This window comes from Parus major, chromosome 12 (genome assembly GCF_001522545.3).
Source record: "Parus major isolate Abel chromosome 12, Parus_major1.1, whole genome shotgun sequence".
NCBI classification, from domain to species: Eukaryota; Metazoa; Chordata; class Aves; order Passeriformes; family Paridae; genus Parus; species Parus major.
This window is the reverse complement of record NC_031781.1, coordinates 17,463,836-17,484,463: the sequence shown is the minus strand read 5'-3', so window position 1 is coordinate 17,484,463 and position 20,628 is coordinate 17,463,836. Positions and strand designations below refer to the sequence as shown.

At 41.7% G+C, this 20,628-nt stretch overlaps 1 protein-coding gene across 1 annotated transcript in view; it reads left to right on the top strand.

The window, feature by feature from the left end:
- Window positions 1-20,628, top strand: part of LOC107210404 (contactin-3) — a 92,850-nt gene that overhangs the window by 59,039 nt on the left and 13,183 nt on the right. Inside the window, exons 6-11 of the mRNA XM_015641192.1 lie at window positions 707-891; window positions 8,259-8,395; window positions 10,407-10,536; window positions 11,606-11,756; window positions 18,964-19,091; window positions 20,415-20,590. Of these exons, the coding sequence (XP_015496678.1) occupies window positions 707-891; window positions 8,259-8,395; window positions 10,407-10,536; window positions 11,606-11,756; window positions 18,964-19,091; window positions 20,415-20,590 (907 nt within the window). The remainder of the gene's footprint in view (window positions 1-706; window positions 892-8,258; window positions 8,396-10,406; window positions 10,537-11,605; window positions 11,757-18,963; window positions 19,092-20,414; window positions 20,591-20,628) is intronic.

Sequence of the window (20,628 nt, the reverse complement as noted above, 5' to 3'; positions counted from 1 at the left end):
GAACTAAGTCTCTTTTCTCTGTGCAAGGAAAGGGTGCTGAAGTCTGTGAGAGAGTTGTCTGAATTTTCCTCTTAAACGTCCTTGGTGCTTTCATAATATTGTTCTTTCTTTATAGCCAAAATAAAGATTGAAATGCATTTCTCCTCCAAATGATGCTTCACTCGCAGCTGATACCTTTTCTCTTTCACAGATGATCTGAGAATGCATTTGTGTTGCTGTAAATGTATTTATTTACCTGTGTGGGGATTGTTTGCAGGAGTTTCTTGGGTGCCCATATCAGATTGATGGCTTGATCACACGCTATTGCCTTGGCTCCCCAGTGAGGGGAGGTTTGCAAATCACAAAATGAAAGGCTGCTGGAGGATGGCAATTCCAAAAGATTTGCCTGGATCCTTCCTTCTTGGAAACCACTGGTAAACCTCACTCGTCCTCAGGGGAGGCCAGTGCTGATTTACAGGAAATTTTGCAATTATTGGGCATTCACAGAGTTACTCCTGACGAATTTGGTGCCACAAATGCAGCGTAGGAATCAGCAGTGAATGCAAATCAGGTGCCAGAGTGTCTGACCATCTGTCATGTACAGTGTGGTTACTGCTTTTAACACAGCCTGTAAGTCACTGCTGAATTTAGTTTGCTTTAAGTATCTCATTATGACAATCAAGGACTTTAAGCAAAACTGTTTAAAATCTCATTACTCTCTCTTTAGCCCTGTGCCTCAGATTAACTGGAGAAGAACTGACGGGCTGCCATTTCCAAGTAAAATAAAGCTGAGGAAATCCAATGGCATGATTGAAATCCCTAATTTCCAGCAGGAGGACGCAGGGCTCTATGAATGCATTACCGAAAACTCCAGAGGCAAAAACATTGCAAGAGGACGTCTCACTTACTATGGTAGGAAACCTCTGTTCTGCCTCCCTCCCACCTTTCTTGACTCATGAAGCACAAACTGCTCTGGGGTTCTCTGAAATTTCCAGTTTCTGCAGCTCCATCAGGCATTTGGGCTTAAAAATCCACGGCATTTTAAGTGCTCTCAGAAAATGAGAACTTCTGCAGCAGTTTCTTGCTAAGATCTCTAAGAAATGGCTTAAAAACTCACAAGGATTGTTGAGACTAAAGCAGAGTGTGCTTGTGCTTGTTTTTTTTCTGGGATGGAAAGACTTCTTTTTTAAAACATTTCTACTTGGTTCATCGGTGAACCCTTCAATTTTAAGTCAATTGGATTTATTTGGGGCATCATTTAGGCCTCCTGTTTATGGGAAGTACAAATTTTGTCTTGCTTTGTGAAAAGATTACTGATGGATATTCTCAATCCTGTGCCTTCAAAACAGCCAATTTTATTTTAAAATGAGTAAATAAATGGGAGGATATAATCCAGTATAGGAAATGAAATAATATGAAATTTTATAGCTGGAAAAAAGGCAGTCTCTTGTGCATTTAGGGCTATAGAGTGAAATGAGTATCAGCAAAGCACATTGGTGGTGGTGTAAAGCGAGAGTGATTTGCAACAAAGTGGTAATTGACAATTTTTGTTAAAGCCAGATCTCAGCAAATATAATTTTCTTTACTTCAGTGGCAATTTAAACAGTGGTTCTGATTCTGGAATGTTTCCCTCATGGAGGAGTATTTGAGGAGAGAGATGGGTTTTTAGTTGGATAAAGGCACAGAGCACAGCTCCTCTGCAACTGGGAGCAAGTTCTTCACTGCCTCTCCATGGGGAGCTGCTGCTTGGTACAACACAAAGATTTTAGTCCATGAAGATTTTAGTTTAAGGCACAATAGATTTTATAAGGAAGAAGGAAAAGAGATTTCTCTCCTTGCCAACTTGCAAGTTAATTTTGACACTGGATGAACGCCCCGTTGTTGGAAATGTTCAAGGTCAGCTTGGACAGGGGACTTGAAGCAACACAAAATTTCCATTCACTGATTGTAATTATGACTTTTTGGGAAATCCTATGATTAACAAAGGGCAGTAAATCCAAGCTGCTTCACCTGCCAGTGTCCTCTGCCATTCCAGCCTTGGCACTGTGCATTTGGTTCTGTTAAGTGACCATATTTGCTGCTTGAAAGTTCCAGAGTTGTGGTTTGTGCATCATTTTGGCTCAACATTGCTATGGCAGTTGTGAGATACATCAGAATAAATTACAAATATTCAATTTAAAATAGATTTGTTCATCAGTCCTCAGCAGTGGCCATTCCTGGGGTACCTGCCCTGCTGCCCAAGTTCTGCTCTGCTCATTAAAAGTCCACAGAGCTGAAATAAAGGATGTTGCTAATGAGCAGAAGCAACCCAGCCGCAGTTCTGTGACAATTGAATCGGTGTGAAGGCTTTCATTGCAGATCTAGACGGGGATTTGAGCCCTCAGATGGAGCTCATATTCCAGCAGGACTGGCTGCCTGTGTTAAGAGTCATCCCTGATATGGATGTTTATCTTACAAAGAATAATGAGAGCTGTAATGGCAGTAATGGCACTCCAACTGTTTCATTTCATTTGTTCTGCTTCATGGAACCCATTCTGCAGAATTAAATAGATTTAAGTAATCTTTCTTATTTTGGTACTTGCTTTGTTGTTGCAGTTAGAATTCCAACAAGCCCAGATTCAGGATAAGAGCATTTAACTCTATTTGATAGTTCAAAGTTTTATAAGTGAAGATAATATCTTCTGATGGATTGCCACCTCAGCTGGTGCCAAAGCCCAGAAATCTGTCTGGTGAAGAAATCTAATCCCACTCAGCCTTCCAATAAAAGATCAATATTTAAGGAAGTTTTCTAAAAGCAGATGAGGATTTGGGGGAAATTAATGCAATAAACTGAAGACATGGAGTAAAAAAACATCCATCTGCCAGAAAGTACCAATGCTGTCAAAAATCCACAAATCTGGTGTTTTTAGGGAATGGTGGCTGCTGTTAAAACACTTCACTGGTGGAAGTTGAAGGCGTGTCTGCTTATCAAACATAGAAAAATATAAACATTACACAAGTACAAATGTCTTTTTATTTCAGTAGTGACATTCATTTTCCTCTTGGCAGAAGAAAGCATGATTCTGCCTGACCCAAAAAAAAAAACAACAGTGTGAGAAGGATTGGGTTAACAATTTGCAAGATGTCATAGAGAAATAACGTGAAAAAGAAATCTTTAGAAGGAAAAAAAATATTGATAAAAATCATTCCTGAAAAATAGGTTTTCCTCTCTTTGCAAACCTGAAGGATTCTTTGTAAATATAACATAAAGCTGGTCCTGAACAAAAGCTTGAAATATTCATTGCTCTGCTATGAAATGAAACACTCCTGTTGTGGTTTGTTTCATGAGCTGAAACTGGAAAGTTTCAAATCTGGAAATCAGGTTGTCCAGTGCATAAATAATTAGGTTAAAAGCCTTACTTTTTCATCCAGTAATGAATTACAGCCTTGAAGCCACAGAGCCCTTGAGGACAGGTTCCACTTTGCTCCTGTCCATGGTCACTTTCTCAAGAATTCCTATAAATCTGTCACCTCTGTAACTCTGGTCCTGAAATAAATGAAATGAGTCTGTTTTATTAAAATTATGGTGTGTTTTAAATATAGCTCTCAAGCCATAGTTGGTGTTGATAATTAAAATCAATATTCTAAACCAGATATTCTGTGTCCATTACAATACTCACAGACTATTAATCTTCCTTTTTGCTCCTGAAGGATTTTATCAAGAAAAGCCTGACATCAAATGTTCAATTTTTTTGTCCTTTTTACAGTTCTAACATTTGTTAAACGCCAGTTTTTCTACTCAGGGGAGTTCAGATTGTGCTAAAAATAGGACAAGATTATCCAACTATGATTGAATGTAGAACCTGAATATATAAATAATTTGCTTTCCCTTTATTAGCATGTTCATTTGTCATCACTTTTAGCTCCCCATGAAGAGATAACAGGAAAAAAAAAGGAATCCACAGAGATGTTTTCATGGCAGAGAAAAATGAGAGGAGATGAAACAATTACATTTTTGTGTTTTAGGATGCAATTAAACATGAAGCATGGTAAAGATATGTAAAGCAATTAATTTAAGGTATAATTGAAGAAAATATATTCTTAATTAGCCCATGCTGATATACAGAAGTCTTGCTTGGCAGTACCAAGATAAAATGTTTGACAGGGAGAAAGAAATTCTGCAGCTGTTCTCCTTTTGCTCTGCTGTGATAACAAAGACAAAATCCCCCAGGAATAAGTAGAATCTACATCCTTTTTTTAGTGTATTAAAAAACACTGGTATGTTTTGTTATTTATTTTTTAATAATCTACCAGCAGAATTGAACTGAAGCTGTGTTATTTGTGTAGGTAGAATATCTCTGTTTAAATGTTTTATCTGATAGCCTGACTCTGTCTTGTGCTTGGAGATGTCTTCAAAACATCAACAACAAAGCTACAAATGAGTAAATAACATCAATCAGTTGCTGAGTTTGATCAGCCTAGAGTTGAATTGTTAATATTGTCTAAAAATAGAATTTTCCTGCTGCCCTGACAGTTTGTCTTCTCTTACACACTGAAGCTTTTTGCAGTGATTTGGAATTACCTGTTGCTTGAGGGCACTCTTATTTTTGAATGGGAGTAAAAAAAATGGAATTTTCAGAGAAGTGTCAGCTGCTTCTCTAGGCCCAGCTGTTTGAGCAGAACAAAAGTGACTCGTGCTTGAAGTCCCGTGGAGTTTTGAGATGAAATGAGGGTTCATCCCTGCTGCAGGCATCAGTGTGAGTATCAGAGGCTGACTTTGAGACAGGCCTCCTGGAAAACTGCAGGTTACACTTTTGGGGGGGCTTTTCCCCCCTGTGTGCTTCACAGCTGCTTCCTCTTGTGCTCTGAGAAGTTCTTTCTCCTCTGATTTCTTGCCCATCTGCTGAGCCTCCCCAAAGGTGTTTCAGTGATTTCCAGCCCAGCTTTCCTAGTGGAAATAGAGTAAAAGTGTGAGAAGGCAACATCTTGTGTGAATCCCTGTTCTGGAAGAGCTTCCCAGGGGCTTTGGCTCCCAGCAGAGCACAGAACTCCCTGGAAAAGTCATGGCCCTGAAGTTCTGCCTCCCCTCCACTCTATTCCTCTGGCCTGTAGAATTAAAAACAGATTTTTGTAAGATTCTCTCACACTGAAGTAAATCATCCATAAAAATGTGTGTTTTGATGCATTGTGAGAGGTTAGTGCACAAATAATTCACAAATCCCAGCTCAGCCTCTGAAAAGTGTCACTTTCTTCAGCCATTGCTTCCAGGAGCATCACTGCAGTTGGGCTCCCTTCACACCAGCGCCAGGAACGTCACAAAGGATTCTGTAAAATGGGAAAAAAAGGGTTCTTCCTTCCCTTCTGGCCCAGAGGGGAGGCCTGGGGTGTAATGAATTGTTTCCTGCAGGCTGGGGGAGAAGGGTCATCCTGAGCACCACAGAGCAGAGAGGCCTCTCACTGCTCCAAGTCCCACACTTGTTCTCTCCGTGCCTCTGGGACCATCAGCACTGTGAGGAACACTTTAGGCTAAAACAACTGAAGCAAAATCCAGGCTGGTGCTTTTCCAAGTGACTGGCCACGGAGCTGACGGCTAACCTGCTGTAGAAAATCACTTACCTGCAAGCATTTTGTCCTGGGGGAGCTCCAGATGAATCTTTCATGAAGATTGCACAGCACGTTCCGAAGAATTCTTTTTTTCCCAAAACACGGATTCCTGTCACAGGCTCAAACCCTGCACTGTGAACTCCTTTAAAATTAACTTCCAACTTCTCAGCTTACAGGACAATGTCTGTTTTTTATTTTGTTTTTAAATCTCAGCAAGGATGTGCTGCCTGCTTGCCTAGTCCTGGCTTTAGGAAGAAGTGACTCCTTCCTCTCTCCTCAGGAAGATCCAGGTTTCACAACAATTGTGCAGTAGTTCCAGGAGAAAATGAGATTTTACTACCAAGTCTTCCTTCAGGAGCACTGATGCGGCAGTGATGGTGGAATCAGATATTTTGGGCAGCAAAGTTTTCCTGGCAGTGACTAAATCTTGAGAGGAATAAAGCTGATTATTCAGAGTCCTTCAGCAAGGGGCAGTGCTGGGCTTGGCAAGTGCTGCTGGTGTTTTGAGAGGTGTCAGAGCAGTAGCTGATAGCTGATTCCTTCTGCACATGAAGCACCTTCAGCCTGGCCAGAAGTCAGAGTGTTCCCAGCTGGAATTGCCCCTGTTGAGCTGCCTTTTCCATTTGGAGCTGGTTGGTTGAATTGTTCTCTTCCAAAGACAGATTGAAAGTGGTGCTTTTCTTCCTGCAAGAAGAGAAAAGGAGCCTTCCTGCAGGAAATCACTGAAGTCTCCATCAGCACTCTCTTGTGGATGGACAAGCACCAGGAATCTCTCGTCCTGTGCCCTGGGAAGCTGTTGTGTGAATTTCTGCTTTATTGTATTGTGTGGGGACTTGGGAAACCCTCCTGTGGAGACTGCCTGACACAGTCCTGAAACAAGATTAGACAGACAATGATTTTTCTTTTATTGGTAGAATTGAATCCAAGATCTTTAGACTTGAAAATAGATTATATTTAACGTACTTTCAAGTGGAGATAGGCAGCAGATGTTAAATATTCCACATGTATGGATCCATCAGTAATTCAAGCACTGCTGAATGTTGCATAAATATTGAGGTGTGTAAAGTGCTCATTACATGGAGCCCTGAGCTTTCATTCCCTCAACACATGTGAGATGAAGCAATGGCTGTCTTGAGCTCCAGTGTTGTGACCTGAACTTTGAAGATTTAACCCCAGTTAAATCCAGTGAAATTGTACATCCATGTGACACAAAAATCAGGTCATCCTGTCTTTTGCAGCTGATCTTGATGAAGGGAGTGCAAAAAATAAATTATCCCCTAATTAGTGGCAGGTGTTAATTTTCATGGGGATGTGAAAATAAAAGTAATATTCAGAGGGTTTCACTGTCAGCAAATTTTGGTTGAATTCCAGTATTTATTAGTAGCTGAAACCTCAGTGAATACATTTTAGTAAGTTCTTCTGTAAGAAGTTAACCCTAAATATGGGTACATAAATCATAAGTAGATCAATAATCATTATCATAAAAACCTGGTGCTGTACCTGGTCATGTTGAGGTGTTTTCACTGCATTGCAGAACCTGGGATTGAGAGGAATTTTCCATGCTGGGAAAACAAGGAATCTTTTAAAATGAAATAAGTGTGAACCCCACTGAAGTGGGAATTAATCTGTGCTTCCCAAACTCCTGTGTTAAATAAGGTTTTCCTACATCACCAGGGACTTGTTTTCTCCTGGTTGTTTTCATATGAGAGTGTTATGAGATTTTCCTGAATTACTGACTTAAGCAAATTTACTCTGGAAAATTCTTTGCCCATGGCTAAGAGTTTGCAGCCAAGTTCCATCCTGCTCTTTCATCTGTTTTTTCCATAGGCAGTGTCCAGGATTTATCCTTTCTTGGAAAAAAAAGCATAGGCTGAGATTATAAACTTATTATAAATAAATGAAAAGAAAATTCACAAATTACCTATAAAACAGTGTTGAACTGATATGTGAAATAGCACTAAAGGAATAAAAATAAATTACTGTTGTCTTTCATGCATTGATGTTTATTTGCCAAGTGAGCTTTCTCCTTCCTGTGAAAGCTGTAGCAGATGTTTTAAATACCTTTACAGTTCCAACTGTATTTAGGGTAATTCAGAAGGATGTATGGTATTATTGCATCAAATTTTGGCTTAAAAAATAGTGATTTTTATGGACTTTATTCTACTGTTTTGCATTACCCAAATTCTGTGCCAAGGCTTCTACTTTCAAAAACAATCTCATATATCCATGTTCTCATCCAGTTAAGTGCTGCCTTGCATTAGAAAACAATTCAAATGGTATTTAGCACTACGGCTGACATACCATTATTTTTTTTTAGGACTTAAAGGATTCTCTTCAGCATTAATTTGATGATTTAGCCACATCACTTATTTAATTTCAGTCTCGCCGTTAATGTCTTTCTCTTACATTTGCCTCGATTGCAAAATGATGTTGTTTAATCATTAGTGATTTTAATATTGGTTTCACTAGTCCAGCTTTAGTGATCTGTACTCTCAATTTTCTTCTGGTTTAGTGCTCGTAATGAAAATGTTTAAGAAGAATAATGAGTTACTTGTTTCATCAGGGGGCTGAAGCAGGACCAGTGTTGGTACAGATCAGTCTGTGCAGAAAATTGATGAGTTCTGTGCCCATTAACCCTTTGATTCTGACCTGGAGCAATAACTTGTGAGGGTCTTCACTGTGTATTTTCTCTGCAGCAAAGCCTCACTGGATCCAGACCATAAAGGATGTGGAAGTTGCTGTGGAGGACACTTTATACTGGGACTGCAGAGCAAGTGGGAAGCCCAAACCATCCTACAGGTGGCTGAGGAACGGAGAGCAGCTGGCAATAGAGGTAACTTTCTGTTTGGGAAAAGTGGTGCCCTGTAAAATTAACACAATGCAAATTGGAGAATCCAAAAGTTCCTGGTATTAGTCAAGAGAAATCTTTGATACTGGGTTTGTGATTTTTGAGAGCACCCTGATGAGGCCTCAAAAGCTGCAAAGACAAACTATGCTGTACAGAAATATTCCAGCTAAAAGCAGATTTAAAAACAACAGAACCACAGGAAAAAAACATGTTTGAAATGACTGGAGAAGGAAGTTTAATAATGTTATAAATAACTATAAATAAGGGATGGAGAGCTTGAATTATTTTACTATATTTGCAGCTGGAATTTCATAAAAGGTAGTAAGAAAATATTTTCCAACTTCTTGACAAAACTCTTGAAGATTCATGGGTTTACCACTTACTTGTTGCAAAGAGTGGAATACAAACATCAACATAACATAGATATTTGCTTTAATGCAGTTGTCAGAGCAAATTAATTGAAATTAGTGCATTTGGTGACAGTGAAAGGAGGTTGAACGTAGAAGGTGAAAGGTGAGAAATACAGAACAGGATCTGATATTCCTTATTTATTGATTTGAAATCTCCCTGCTGCATTGGAAAACAGCCCCATTCAGCTTGTCAGGAATATTGCCTGATTGCTTCTCCAAGAAGACATTTTGCCCTTGGCCAGTGCCTCGTGCTCAGCACCAGCTTTTGGGGAAGAAAGGGACATCCAGGTGAATTCACTGGAGGGCTCTGAAAAATGAGCAGAGCACTGGAAAGCATTTCTCACATGGTGCTGGCTAAAAGGAATGCTGGTGTTTTGTGGACAGGTTAAATGAGGGAGCACAGCATCTCCTCTGGGTGATTTAAGAGCATTGTCGCTGTGTCATACAGAGGCACTGAGGTAATGGGCTTTTTTTACCTCAGGAAGAACAAAAATACCTTGGAATCGTTCATTCTCCTCATTTCTCCAGTTTGGAGTGATGCTGTCCAGCCTTTTGGCTGATGTCAGGGCACAAGTGTGACTTCCTCTGGAAACAGTGAGGGAGCTCTTTGAGACCCAGCACTGAGGAGACACCAGAGGAGTTGTCTGTGTGCAGTGATCAGGTGTCTTCTGCTCCTTGACTGCAGTAATCCCTCGTGCTGGGTCTCCTTCACAAACATCTTTGGGGTTGTTCCACTCAGCTCTCCCTTTCTCCATCAACAAACCTTTTCTAAGAGCAGCAGCTTGGGATGCTGCAGAGGAGATAAGACATGGAGACACTCAGGCTTTTTCCTCTTTGGGACTGTTTTCTGTCTGTCTGAGCCATTCAGGAGGAGCTGAGCTGTCCTGGGGTCCCCCTGTGCTTGGGCCAGGTCCAGGTCCAAAACACAGCCCCTAGAAAATAGTTTTGGCCAGGTAGTTTGGGTTTTGTCCATTACTGTGTCTCTGGTTTTCCCCAAAGCTGATGCTCCTTTGGTTTTGTCTTTCTCACTCGGTTCCTGTTCTCACCACTCAGATTAGTCACTTCCTGCTGTAATTGAGCTTTCCAAGAATGAGCAGGGTGAGAAGACCCAGACACTCGAGAAGCTGTGCTGGCTCCAAGGCACTTCACTCTGTGCCTTTCTTTAGAGGCTGCTGGAATATTTCCTGCAGTGCTGCAGCGAGCTCATTAGCAAGTGGCACGTGTGAAATAGTGTGAAATGCCAGTGCCATCTGCACACATTGGATACTCTGCTCTCTCTGAGGGGGCTGGTAGGGTTCTGTCCGTATTTCTGGAGAAATAAAAGGGCATTTGAGATTGACAGACCTCAGTGCAACAGGGCAAGTTCTAAGAATTACTTCATGCATTGAATTGATCTCCATGAATAGCTGATCAGCATTGCTGTACCTTGATGCAGTCAGATCATTTCTTTTGGAGCTGTTTTCAAGATGATGCTTTTGCATTTACCCTGTTCATTGTACTTATGCTGTCCTATTTCTGTTCCTTACTTATTTTAAATCTTTCACAGGAAATATATCATCAATAAAGATATTTTTCTTAATATTCAGGGAAGGATCCAAATTGAAAATGGTGCACTTACAATATCAAATCTAAATCTGACAGATTCTGGCAGATACCAGTGCATAGCTGAAAATAAACATGGTGTCATCTCTTCGAGTGCAGAGCTCAGGGTTGTAGGTAAGATGTTCCTTTTTTCACTAAAACACAAACCTCATTATCCCTCTCCACACCCCCTTGGATTTAACTCACTCAGCTGCTGCCACTGAAATAAAACATTTTTGTCAACCTGATGTCTTTATCTGCAGAGCTGAGGAGTTGAGTCATCTGCTGCCAGAGGATTTCCAGGCCAATCATTCATTTAAAACAGAACAGGATAAATTATTCACGAGGGAAAGGAGGGATGGGGGGTTGGGTTTGGGCCAGAGGATTAAAAGCTCTGGTGTGGCCTGGAGATGGTGCTGGCTCCATCAGCTGCTCTCCCCTCTCTGTGGGACACCATGGGGTTAAAATCCTCTGTGTGGAGCCCTTGTGGAGCCAGGGACAGGCAGTGACACTCAGCATCCACCCAGCCTGTGCTGGGGCTGAGGCAGTGGCTGCTGTTTGTTGGAGGGAGCACAGCTTGGGACTGACACACTCACACTTGTGCACTTTTCCCTCCTGTAACTCTGGTGTGTTCTGGGGACACAGGTTATTTATTTCCTTTGTGGTGGTGATTAGCACATGCTCCTTGCTCTCCTCAAACACTGAATTTCCTTTCAAAGTTCAGTGTTATAGGGAGAGGCCACGAGCCTTTTCAAAACATAATTCATGAAAATTTCACTCAGAATGAGCTACACTCTCATTTCCTGTCATCTGGCACATGAAACTGGGAACTTTCCAGTTCCCTGAGGTTCAGTGAGGCTCCTGGTGTGGTGCTGGTTAGATTGATCAGAGAAATGTGTTCCCTCAGCAGAGCATCCAGCGGGGCAGGTGCTGAGTGCTCACTGGGTTCTTTGAGCTTTGGTCACTGTGATCCTCTGTGCTGACCTTGTTGGGTGCTCACCTGCACAGCTGAGACCTTTGGTAGCAGGATCAGGTACAAAAAAAGGAGGAGAAAATACCTAATTGCCAAATAGAAGATCTGTCTGACCTAATTAATGGTGTTAACTATGTTTGGAATCTGTGAAGTGCTGGTGTAAGTGCTAAATAGTATCATTAATATCACTGAAGGTGCTTTATTTCACTACTACCACCCCTTCTGTTTTAGCTTCTGCTCCAGATTTTTCCAAGAGTCCCATGAAGAAACTGATCCAGGTTCAGATAGGCAGCACAGTTGATTTTGAGTGCAAACCCAAAGCTTTCCCTAAGGCCAAATGTTCCTGGAAGAAGGGAGGTGAGCAGCTACACGAAAATGAAAGGTATCACATTACATTGGTTTATTTGTTTTAATCTTACAAGAAGCTTTTGTGTGTGGTTTTATGCAGTAGTGTCAGCTGTAAATCCAAACACTTGTGAAGTCTCTCTGAAGTCTGGCTGGCCTGGGGTGTTTTGCTTGTTGTATTTTTTTGTTGTTGTTGTGATGGTATGAGAGCACTGAGAGTGCAATTGTGGTGCTTTCTCTAAGGTCAAGGGTCAGATTTTGTTTTCAGCTTAATGTAGAGTTGGGCCTGATTTAGAGAGAAGCAGGTAATGATAGAAAACTGGGAATGCAAAGCCTGTACAAAAGTACTAAAAGGCTTCAGCAGAATGCTCTGAAAATGTTGGCAAAGGGGCAATTGAGGTGTGTTCCAGCCATGGGGATGATATAGCTGAGAAAAGAAAGAAAAGTTAATTGGGAGGTCAAGAATAGCAGATGAAAACACGAAAAGAAAAGGAAAATGCACTTCAGGTTCTTTACAAGCAGCCATGATGCTACCAGGGGTAGCAGATGTCATCACTGTTTATGTGATAGTGGATGTGTTTTGGGATTGGAATTCTCAGGGGAGAGTTTGTGATTCACCCATGCCCCCAGCTATTGATTTCCAACATGTAAATGGTTTTTTTTTCCAGCAATACCTGTTAAAACATTATTGAATTAGTCATAAGCTGAAATTGCACACATGTGCTGGTTAAATTGTATAAAAAGACATTTTTTTGAGGCAGGGCTGTACCTCTGCTCCGGAGCAGCTTTTGGTTTGCATCTGTCCCACACTGGGCATTGCTGCCTTCCCAGCCTTTCTGTTCCACATTTCAGTGTTTCCACAGACTGGGATTTTCAGGGAGTGACCTGGGGCAGCAAAGCAGCTCCTTGGAGCAGGGGTGTGCTTGGGAGTTCCAGGTCTGATTTCGCACAGGTACAGCCAGTGTGGCTCTCTGGGCATTGCAGCTGCAGCTCTTCAGGGCTCAGGACAGGCTGTGCACACTCACAGGAGCCAGAACTGCTTTTTGGGAGTTCACTCTGCCCCCAGGTCAGCTTTATTGAGTCACACACAGGCTGCAGCCCCAGCAACAGCCCTGGAAGTGTTTGCTGGGAGCAGTGGGGACAGGCTCCTCTTGGAGCACTCTGGTGTCACACTGTGCCTGGCAGGATAATTCATGGACAGAAAGTGTCCACAAGGCCAGACATGAGACTGAGGAAAGCAAACATTTTGAGTGTTTTGAGGGAGGATTGCCATGGCAGTGTGATTTGAGGGATGTGTCCCTGCTCCTCTAGGGCTGGGTGTTGATTTGTACAAAACAGCCTGGCATCAGGAAACTGCTTCTAAATTAGACAAAATTCTTGTGGTCCTATTCCTGTAGAACACCAAGCTGACCTTTTCTTTTGCAACTTCTAAACACAGGAGTTGCTCCCAGATAGATAAAACCTGGAGAGACTGCAGTGGAGACCTTTATTTGTTCCATCTTTAATTAGGCTGGGGCTGTCTTCTTGTACCCAGAAGCTTTGGGCACTGTCATCTTTGCCCTGGCTCTTTGTTCACAGGGGCCACAAGAGTTTTCATCTGTTCTGGTGTTAAGTGTTGTCAAATGTGACAATTTGGCAGAAGTTGGGGCATCTGTTGTTGCAGAGCTGGACGTGGTGGCACAGCCTCACTGGCTGCCTGCCTGCAAGCAGGCCAGCAAAAATCCCTTTCAAAACAGCACTGCTCGCTTATTGAGTGCTTCTAGCCTTTAATTGAACAATGTTAATGGATTAAATTAAGCTGTGACCTCTAAAATTCATGTGAAACTCGTTGCCTTTTGAAGGATCTCGGTTTTGTGACTGCTTTCGTAAGGAGCGTGCAAAAAATGCACAGCACCTGATTTTGTCCATTCAGGAAAATTCCTAAATTGTAAATTCCTTGCTTTTATCCTCGTTCCATTTCCATCAAAAGTAGAATGGTAGCAGTTTCATTTGGGATGATAGTACCAGGCTGAAGAAATCAACACTCAATTCCCAAACCTGAATTGAGTATGTTGCTGCCTGCTTAGGTTTATGAACATAAATTACAGCTGTTACTTCTGCCAAGTGCAGGTAATTCCAAAATATGACCCAGAGTGTCTATTTCTGACAACACACTGTAAATGGCTTCCAGAGGAAGCAGAATAACAAGGCAGTAATCCTGAATTAATCTAAATGAAGTAAACTCGCCTTCAGAGAGGAGCAGAGCGTGGTTCTTTGCGGAGCACCCCGGAGTTCATTACTGTCTGCTGTGAATAATTGCAATCCATGGATTTCATGCAGTTCTACAATTCCTGCAATTCGGGGAAGGGTTTCAAATTAGCAGAACATTTTTCAGCCATTAACTCCCTTTCCAGTCTGGTGGGGAGGGTTTCCTCTCTTTTAATTGCAGCAGGCAGGAGGAACCAGTTTCTCCCACAAGGGAGGTCCAGCGTGGACAACACCTGGGAGAGGTGGGGAGGCAGAAGGAGCTGAATTTTAATTTCCATCAGCATGGGTAGAATTGATATGTCTTAAGAAAACTCCTATTTGAATAATAAAGCACAAATACTTGAATTTCTTGTCATCAGAGAACTTGGGTTTCAATGAGGTGCTGACCATAATGCTTTAGTAAAGCCTGAGAGAGTTTCATTTTGATGGCGCTGTTGCTCGTATTCTTAATTTATTTTTAAATGGTGCTGCTTTTTTTGTATGTAGAAGATTTGGATAATGAGTCAGTAAATTTTAATTAAATGAGCTGAATACAGTGTGTCTTGTGGAGGGGAGAAAATATAATTCAAAATGGATTCATGAGCTCTGGGCTGAGAAATCGCTCAGCATTGAAGAAAGCAATCTTGTTTCTTGTTAATTTTGCGAAGTATGTGATTCATTTTTTTTTTCCCTGGAATATCTTTAATAAAGAGAGCTAAATATTAAAGAGCAATGGAGTGCAGAGAGAAGTGAAAGCATAGGATAACGTGCAGAAGGAAAGACAGAAGATGGGAATTAAATTTATTGGGTGCCTGAGACACCTCCACCTCCAAATGGATGAATTTTTGTTGTCTTTTTGTCCTCCACAAAAGGAGGATTAGATGTTTAACCAGAGTAAAATGCTCCTGGTGCTGGTTTAACTCACCAAAACCAGAATAAATACTAAAATAGCTGTGACCCAGACATAACCCCTTCCAAGATATCCTTAATGTTTTATGTATGTTCATGACTTAATTTTCAGTTTGTGCTTGGCAGTCACTGCCTGTGGGCTGCAGTGGGTCCTGAGCCCCTGGCTCACATACCTGACTGGAACAGGGTTAAAAAACAGGATTTTGTGCAAATGCAGAGCAGCATTTCACCTTTAAGCAAACTCACCTTTATTCCTAGATGTTTCTAAATTTGCCAAGACTAGAAAAAGATGAGAAGATGCTGCAGAAACTTCACTGAAAGACTTCCCACTGCAATTCCATTAGGAAAACTCCAGTTTTAGCAGCTTTCATTGTGGCCAAGTGATGGCAAATTACAGGAGGAAAGAAATAAATGATCCCTGATAAAAAATTGCATGATACTCAGAAGTATCAGTTAATGGCTTTAGCTTTGCTGCAGTTTGAATTAAATACTTTTATTCATTTTGTGTTAGAGTTTGAAATGCTACGATGTGAAAAGCAATGCATTTACTTACCAGTACTTGCATAGGATTAATTAATCTGCTTTAATTTAGTTGGGATTTGATTGATACATAAAAAAGACACTTTTAACTCAGTTTTCACTGAAGTGTTACAAACTGGAATGTGTTTGTGTTTATTACCATATCAATAAGGGTTATCAATAAAATAGTTGAATTTTTTATTATTTTTTTTCTTTTGCTGAATAATCTGACAAATGGAACAAGCAGTGATTCCTGAGTTTTATGATGTCTGAGGGTTCAGTAATAAAGCATTGCCTTGGGAATGTGAGCAGGTCTGCAGTCATTAACAGCTGCATTAATGACACCGAGTTCCAGTGGATCCTAAGGCACATTCTGTCTTCTCTCTCTAAATACCAATATATAAAGAGGTGTCATTTTTAAATAAGCATATAAAGAGGTATCATTTCTCTCAAATTGGGAACCCCAGAGTCCTGAAGTTGTTTAATCCTTCTCCCCATCTGTTGATCTCAGTGTCAGGGTGTGGGTGTGAGTTAAGGGGGTTTTATTTGGCTAGAGAGAAAAAGAATTTCCCCAAACATCATTTCCCCCCCCAGCTTTGCTCAGGAATTAATGAGAGATGAGTTTGTCAATGATGCTTTGACCTGATGACCAAGCAGGTCCTAAATCCATCTCCAGCTGGAATTGAGGTGGATTTAGGACCATTCCTCTCCCCATGGTCCCTTTTAAAGGTCTGAAGGTTTTGTGCCGTTTGCCAGGGCATCAGAAGGGTACAGGTTGTGGAAAATGGAATTTCCATGGAAAATTGCTGGCTTTAAGCAAAAGGTTTTGGAAGAAACACCTGTAGATGCAGAGGATGCCAAAGGCTGGATTGTTATTTTTGTGTGTCACAGGTGTGGGTCTCTCCCTGGCAGTGTGCCAGCACCACGTGTGAATATTGAATAATTCTAAGTAAATTAAAAGCTGTGTTTTGTCTCGTGTTTCAACAGGAGGGGCAGAGCTATTTTTGGGTTTAGAATTTCCATAGGCTCTGAGCTGCATTTACTGTTTTGTGACTGGGGAAAGTGGAGCATTGCTCCTTTTCTGATTTACCAGTAAAAGTCTTATTTCCACTAGAATATTTTTCTCAAATTGATTTTTTTTTGGTGTGTATTGTTTGGTTTTTTGTTTTTAATTCTAGAAAAAAAAATATTCCTGATTATATCTGGGTTTTAATAACCTTTATGTTTAATTATTTTAGGCAAGCTAGGCTTGCAGGTAGCTCAGAGCACTCTAAAAGTGATTTGTTTTAATTAAACAATAGACATTTTCAGGTTTATTCCCTGATCCTGCTTTTTCCTTTGTTTGATCTTAGGCTTTGTCAGCACTTGGGGTTTCTTTTGTATTTTTTCTTTTGGAAATTGCATCAAAGTAGATGAAGCCTCAGCCAGAAAGTGCAACAGCACTTGCTTGTAACCATAATTGATATATTTTAACACCCTTTTTTGATGTCATCCTAATTACCTATAAAATGTATCACTCATGTCTTTAACACATTTAAAATACCTATAAACCATATGGCAGGGTTTAATTAATTTTAAATGTTCCATCTAACATGAAGTGCAGCCAAATATGACTTAGGAATTTTCCAAAACAAGTTAATGAACCTCGGGGAAGTCGCTCATGAGGCACATCCTCCCTTGAAAAAAACTCCTCAAATGCCACCACATCAGCTGAGGTACCTCAGGATGCTTTGTGGTTATAAATGGATTAAACTGCCTATTTATAGCTCTCTTTCTCACCCCAATAAGATGCTTTTGTCTGTTGTTGTTCTAACAGGGTGCCTTGTTATCTCTGGTAATTTGCATCTGCTAATTTCATTATTGCACCACCTTTGCCAGAGGAAGAGTGCTGAGAGCTGAAACACCTTTTTTTAAGGAAATACAAAATGCAATTTGAACTAATTACGAAAAAAAGCGTTTAAAAGTTGTGTGTATTTCCTATATGGTAATCCCAAAAATCCTGGCTCCTTGCAGGGAGCAGTGCAGCTGTGGCAGGAGTGCAGATTCCTGATTTCAGAGCTTTAAAAGCTTCCCTGGGGCTTTGAGGGTGAGGTGAATTCGCTGTTCAGGGAGTGGGGCAGTGGAATTCCAGAGCCCTGGTGGATTCCCACTGCTCTGGTTCTCATTTAGGGAATGTGGGTTTGGCTCAGACGAGTTCAGCTTGCAGGGTAAGATCACTGAAGCCTTGATGACCCTTTCATGAAGAAATTTTCCCCAGAATGCGATCTGAGCCTCCCCAGGCATTCCTCTGCTCCTTGTCACCTGGGAGAGGAGACAGCCACCCCTCACTGCCAGCCCAGGTCAGGGACTTGTGGAGAGTTTATCCCAAAACAGCAGAATTCAGCCCCAGATCTCAGCTGGGAGCAGTGATGGGGATCTACTGACATCGTTTTACCTCGAGAGTGCTGAAAATAAAAAGAGCAGCAGAGGTGTGTAATTAATTCATTCCTTTTGTAGTGAATAAATCAGCAGGTTAATAACCAAGCAGGTGGAAGTGAGCAGGCAAAACCCTCCCAGCTCTTCTGAGGGAGGGAAGGTGGCAGTGTGGAGTTTGAGGACTTTTGCTGCCTTTTCTCCTGAAAACTGAGCAGGACTCCAGTGAATGCAGGCCTGGAGAGGTTTTGTTTGCTGCTCTGTTCATTCTGTAGCTCAGTTCAGGGCATTTCCAAACCACCAGCCAGCCAAGGTGCTGTGCTCCAGTTTGGTGCCTCTCAGGTGGGATGTGAGAGAAAAGCTCTGGAGTTCTTTTGACGTGGGCATTTCAGGAAAATGGGCACCTTTTGTTAATTACTATGGACATTGTATATACATTCAGTTATATTTTTTCAGTTATTCAGTTATATATTCAGTTACTGCTGCAGGTTGTCTAAGGGTAAAAGTCCCCACAGGTGTGGATAGAACAGATGGGAGGAGAAGAAATAGGGAAAGAGGGAGGAAACCTGTGCATCCCTCCAGTGCTGCTGTCTGGGATGTCACCTCTGCTGTGGGGACATTCCTGCTCCTCAATCACTGCTGTGGCTTTTCTTCTGTCCACACCTTCTGTAGGCGCCTCCCTGCTTTTCCAGGCTCTCACTGTGGGAGGTTGTGTGGGGTGAAGGGAATTTTCTGTCCTGCAAGGGCTTCCACAAAGGAAGGTCATGAACAATCCTATGGAGTTGTCATGGTAATCACAGTTATTTCAAAGTTGCTGTGCAAGATTGCTCGAGGTAAACAACAAAAGAGTTGAGAATTATTCCAGTTTCAATTGGTGCAGCTGAAAAAGATGGAGCTCATGTGGGATTCCTCTGTTTCACACACATTCATGTGCCCACATCTCTGAAAAACTTGGTTTCTACTGGTGTCCAAAATAATACATGGTTGAGTTCAAATCTGGTGTGTATTGTCAGTGGACGGTCACAACATTTTCACACCCTGGCCTGGTGACTTGTCCTGGTTTCAGCTGGCAGAGAGCTCATTTTACAGTTTTAACATGTCCTAGATAACAGTAAGGTATTGAAAACATTTTGTCTACAAATGCTGCAACTTTTAAAAATCTCCTTGTAATTTTTTAGGATGACACTGTTAAAGGATGGAGGACTAAGGATAGCCAACGTGACCAAGGGGGATGCTGGCAGCTACACGTGCCTGGCCACAAACCAGTTTGGAACAGCCAGGGGCTCCACCAGCTTGATAGTTACAGGTGGGTGAGCTGGGACACGGGGGCTACAACTGGAATCACAGACTCAGGAGCCTGCAGAGATGCTGTAGAATGTAAAGAGTGTGAGAAGTTATTTATTTAATGTATAAAGATAAAAGGATAGCTGTTACAGCTCTTTTATTAGTTGAAAAGACACGAAGGGATTTTTCTGTCTTTGGCAAAGATATTTCTCAGATGTGAGGGAGTTCTGAACGCTTCTCTCCCTCCTCTCACTTCTCTAAACACTAAATAGTGCAATTATGCTTTTAAGTTTGTGGGGGTTTTTAATTTGTTATGAAAAAAACATGTCAATCAAAAAAAAAAATCTTCAAGGTTATTTTATATTCCTGTTGAAAAATCTGTTTTGCCCAAAAGAGGTTTAAATGCTGTTTGCTTATGGAAAAAGATGTGTTGGAAACTCCAGCTGCAGGGGAGCATTCAGGGGCTCCATGGGCAGTAGAACACAGTCTTTCAAAAGCAAATTTTATACAGAATTGTTGTTTGGAGGGATCCTTCCTCCAAGTCATCCATTCCTGGCTGCTGATTGAGATACTGGATGAAAAGAGCCAGGAGTTTGGGAAGTTTATCTGAAAAATATTTTCTCTCATAATGTTCTCTTTCAAAGATTCTAACACCTGAAAGATTTCCCAAACTTAGAATTATCTAACATCCCACTGCATTACATATCCTGTTCATCTCATAGGTCCAAACAGAATTATTTTGTTCAGTGAATTAAGTGCTTCATGTTTTCAGCCTGTGCTCCTAAATGACTCATGTCCCTTTATATACAAATAATAGAATTATAAACAGAGAATTCCTAGGATTGAATTTTATTTTTGCAGTATTTACAGTAGCTGAAATTTTTCTCTGTTAATGTGATTCTGGAATAACAAAGAGCTGTTCTTGATGACACTATTTATGTTCTGTGTGATGGATGGACCCAAATATCCACTGTGTTCTTCCTGAAGTGGATTTCCTCCAGTTTTTGGGGTTTATTAGGTTCTTCCCTACTGCCAACTCTTCATCTGCCCAGTGCTGCTGCTGCTTCACACCACGGTGGGATTGCTGAGTGCCTGTGGAAGGGCAATTCCTGCCTGTGGATTCAGCTTGGTGGCGTGGCTTGGCTGCACCCAGCAGGCTCCAGTTCACCTTCCCAGTGCCCAGCAGCTCCTGCTGGGAATGCAGGCACACAGAGCTCCAGGCAGCATTCCCAGTGCAGCTGCATCCTTGGGAAGTGGCTGTCACCGATCCCATCCGAGGAACGTGGGGGGTGTCAGTGTCAGCGGCGCAGAACAATCCAATCACCAATATCTGTGTTCCCTGCAGAGCCAACCAGGATCACCTTGGCACCTTCCAACATGGATGTCACCGTGGGGGAGAGCGTGGTGCTGCCCTGCCAGGTGCAGCACGATCCCCTGCTGGACATCAGCTTCACCTGGTACTTCAACGGGACCCTCACGGACTTCCAGAGGGACGCCTCTCACTTCGAGAAGGTTGGAGGGGTGAGCTGAAAACTTTTCTCTCTCTTCTCTTTTCTCTT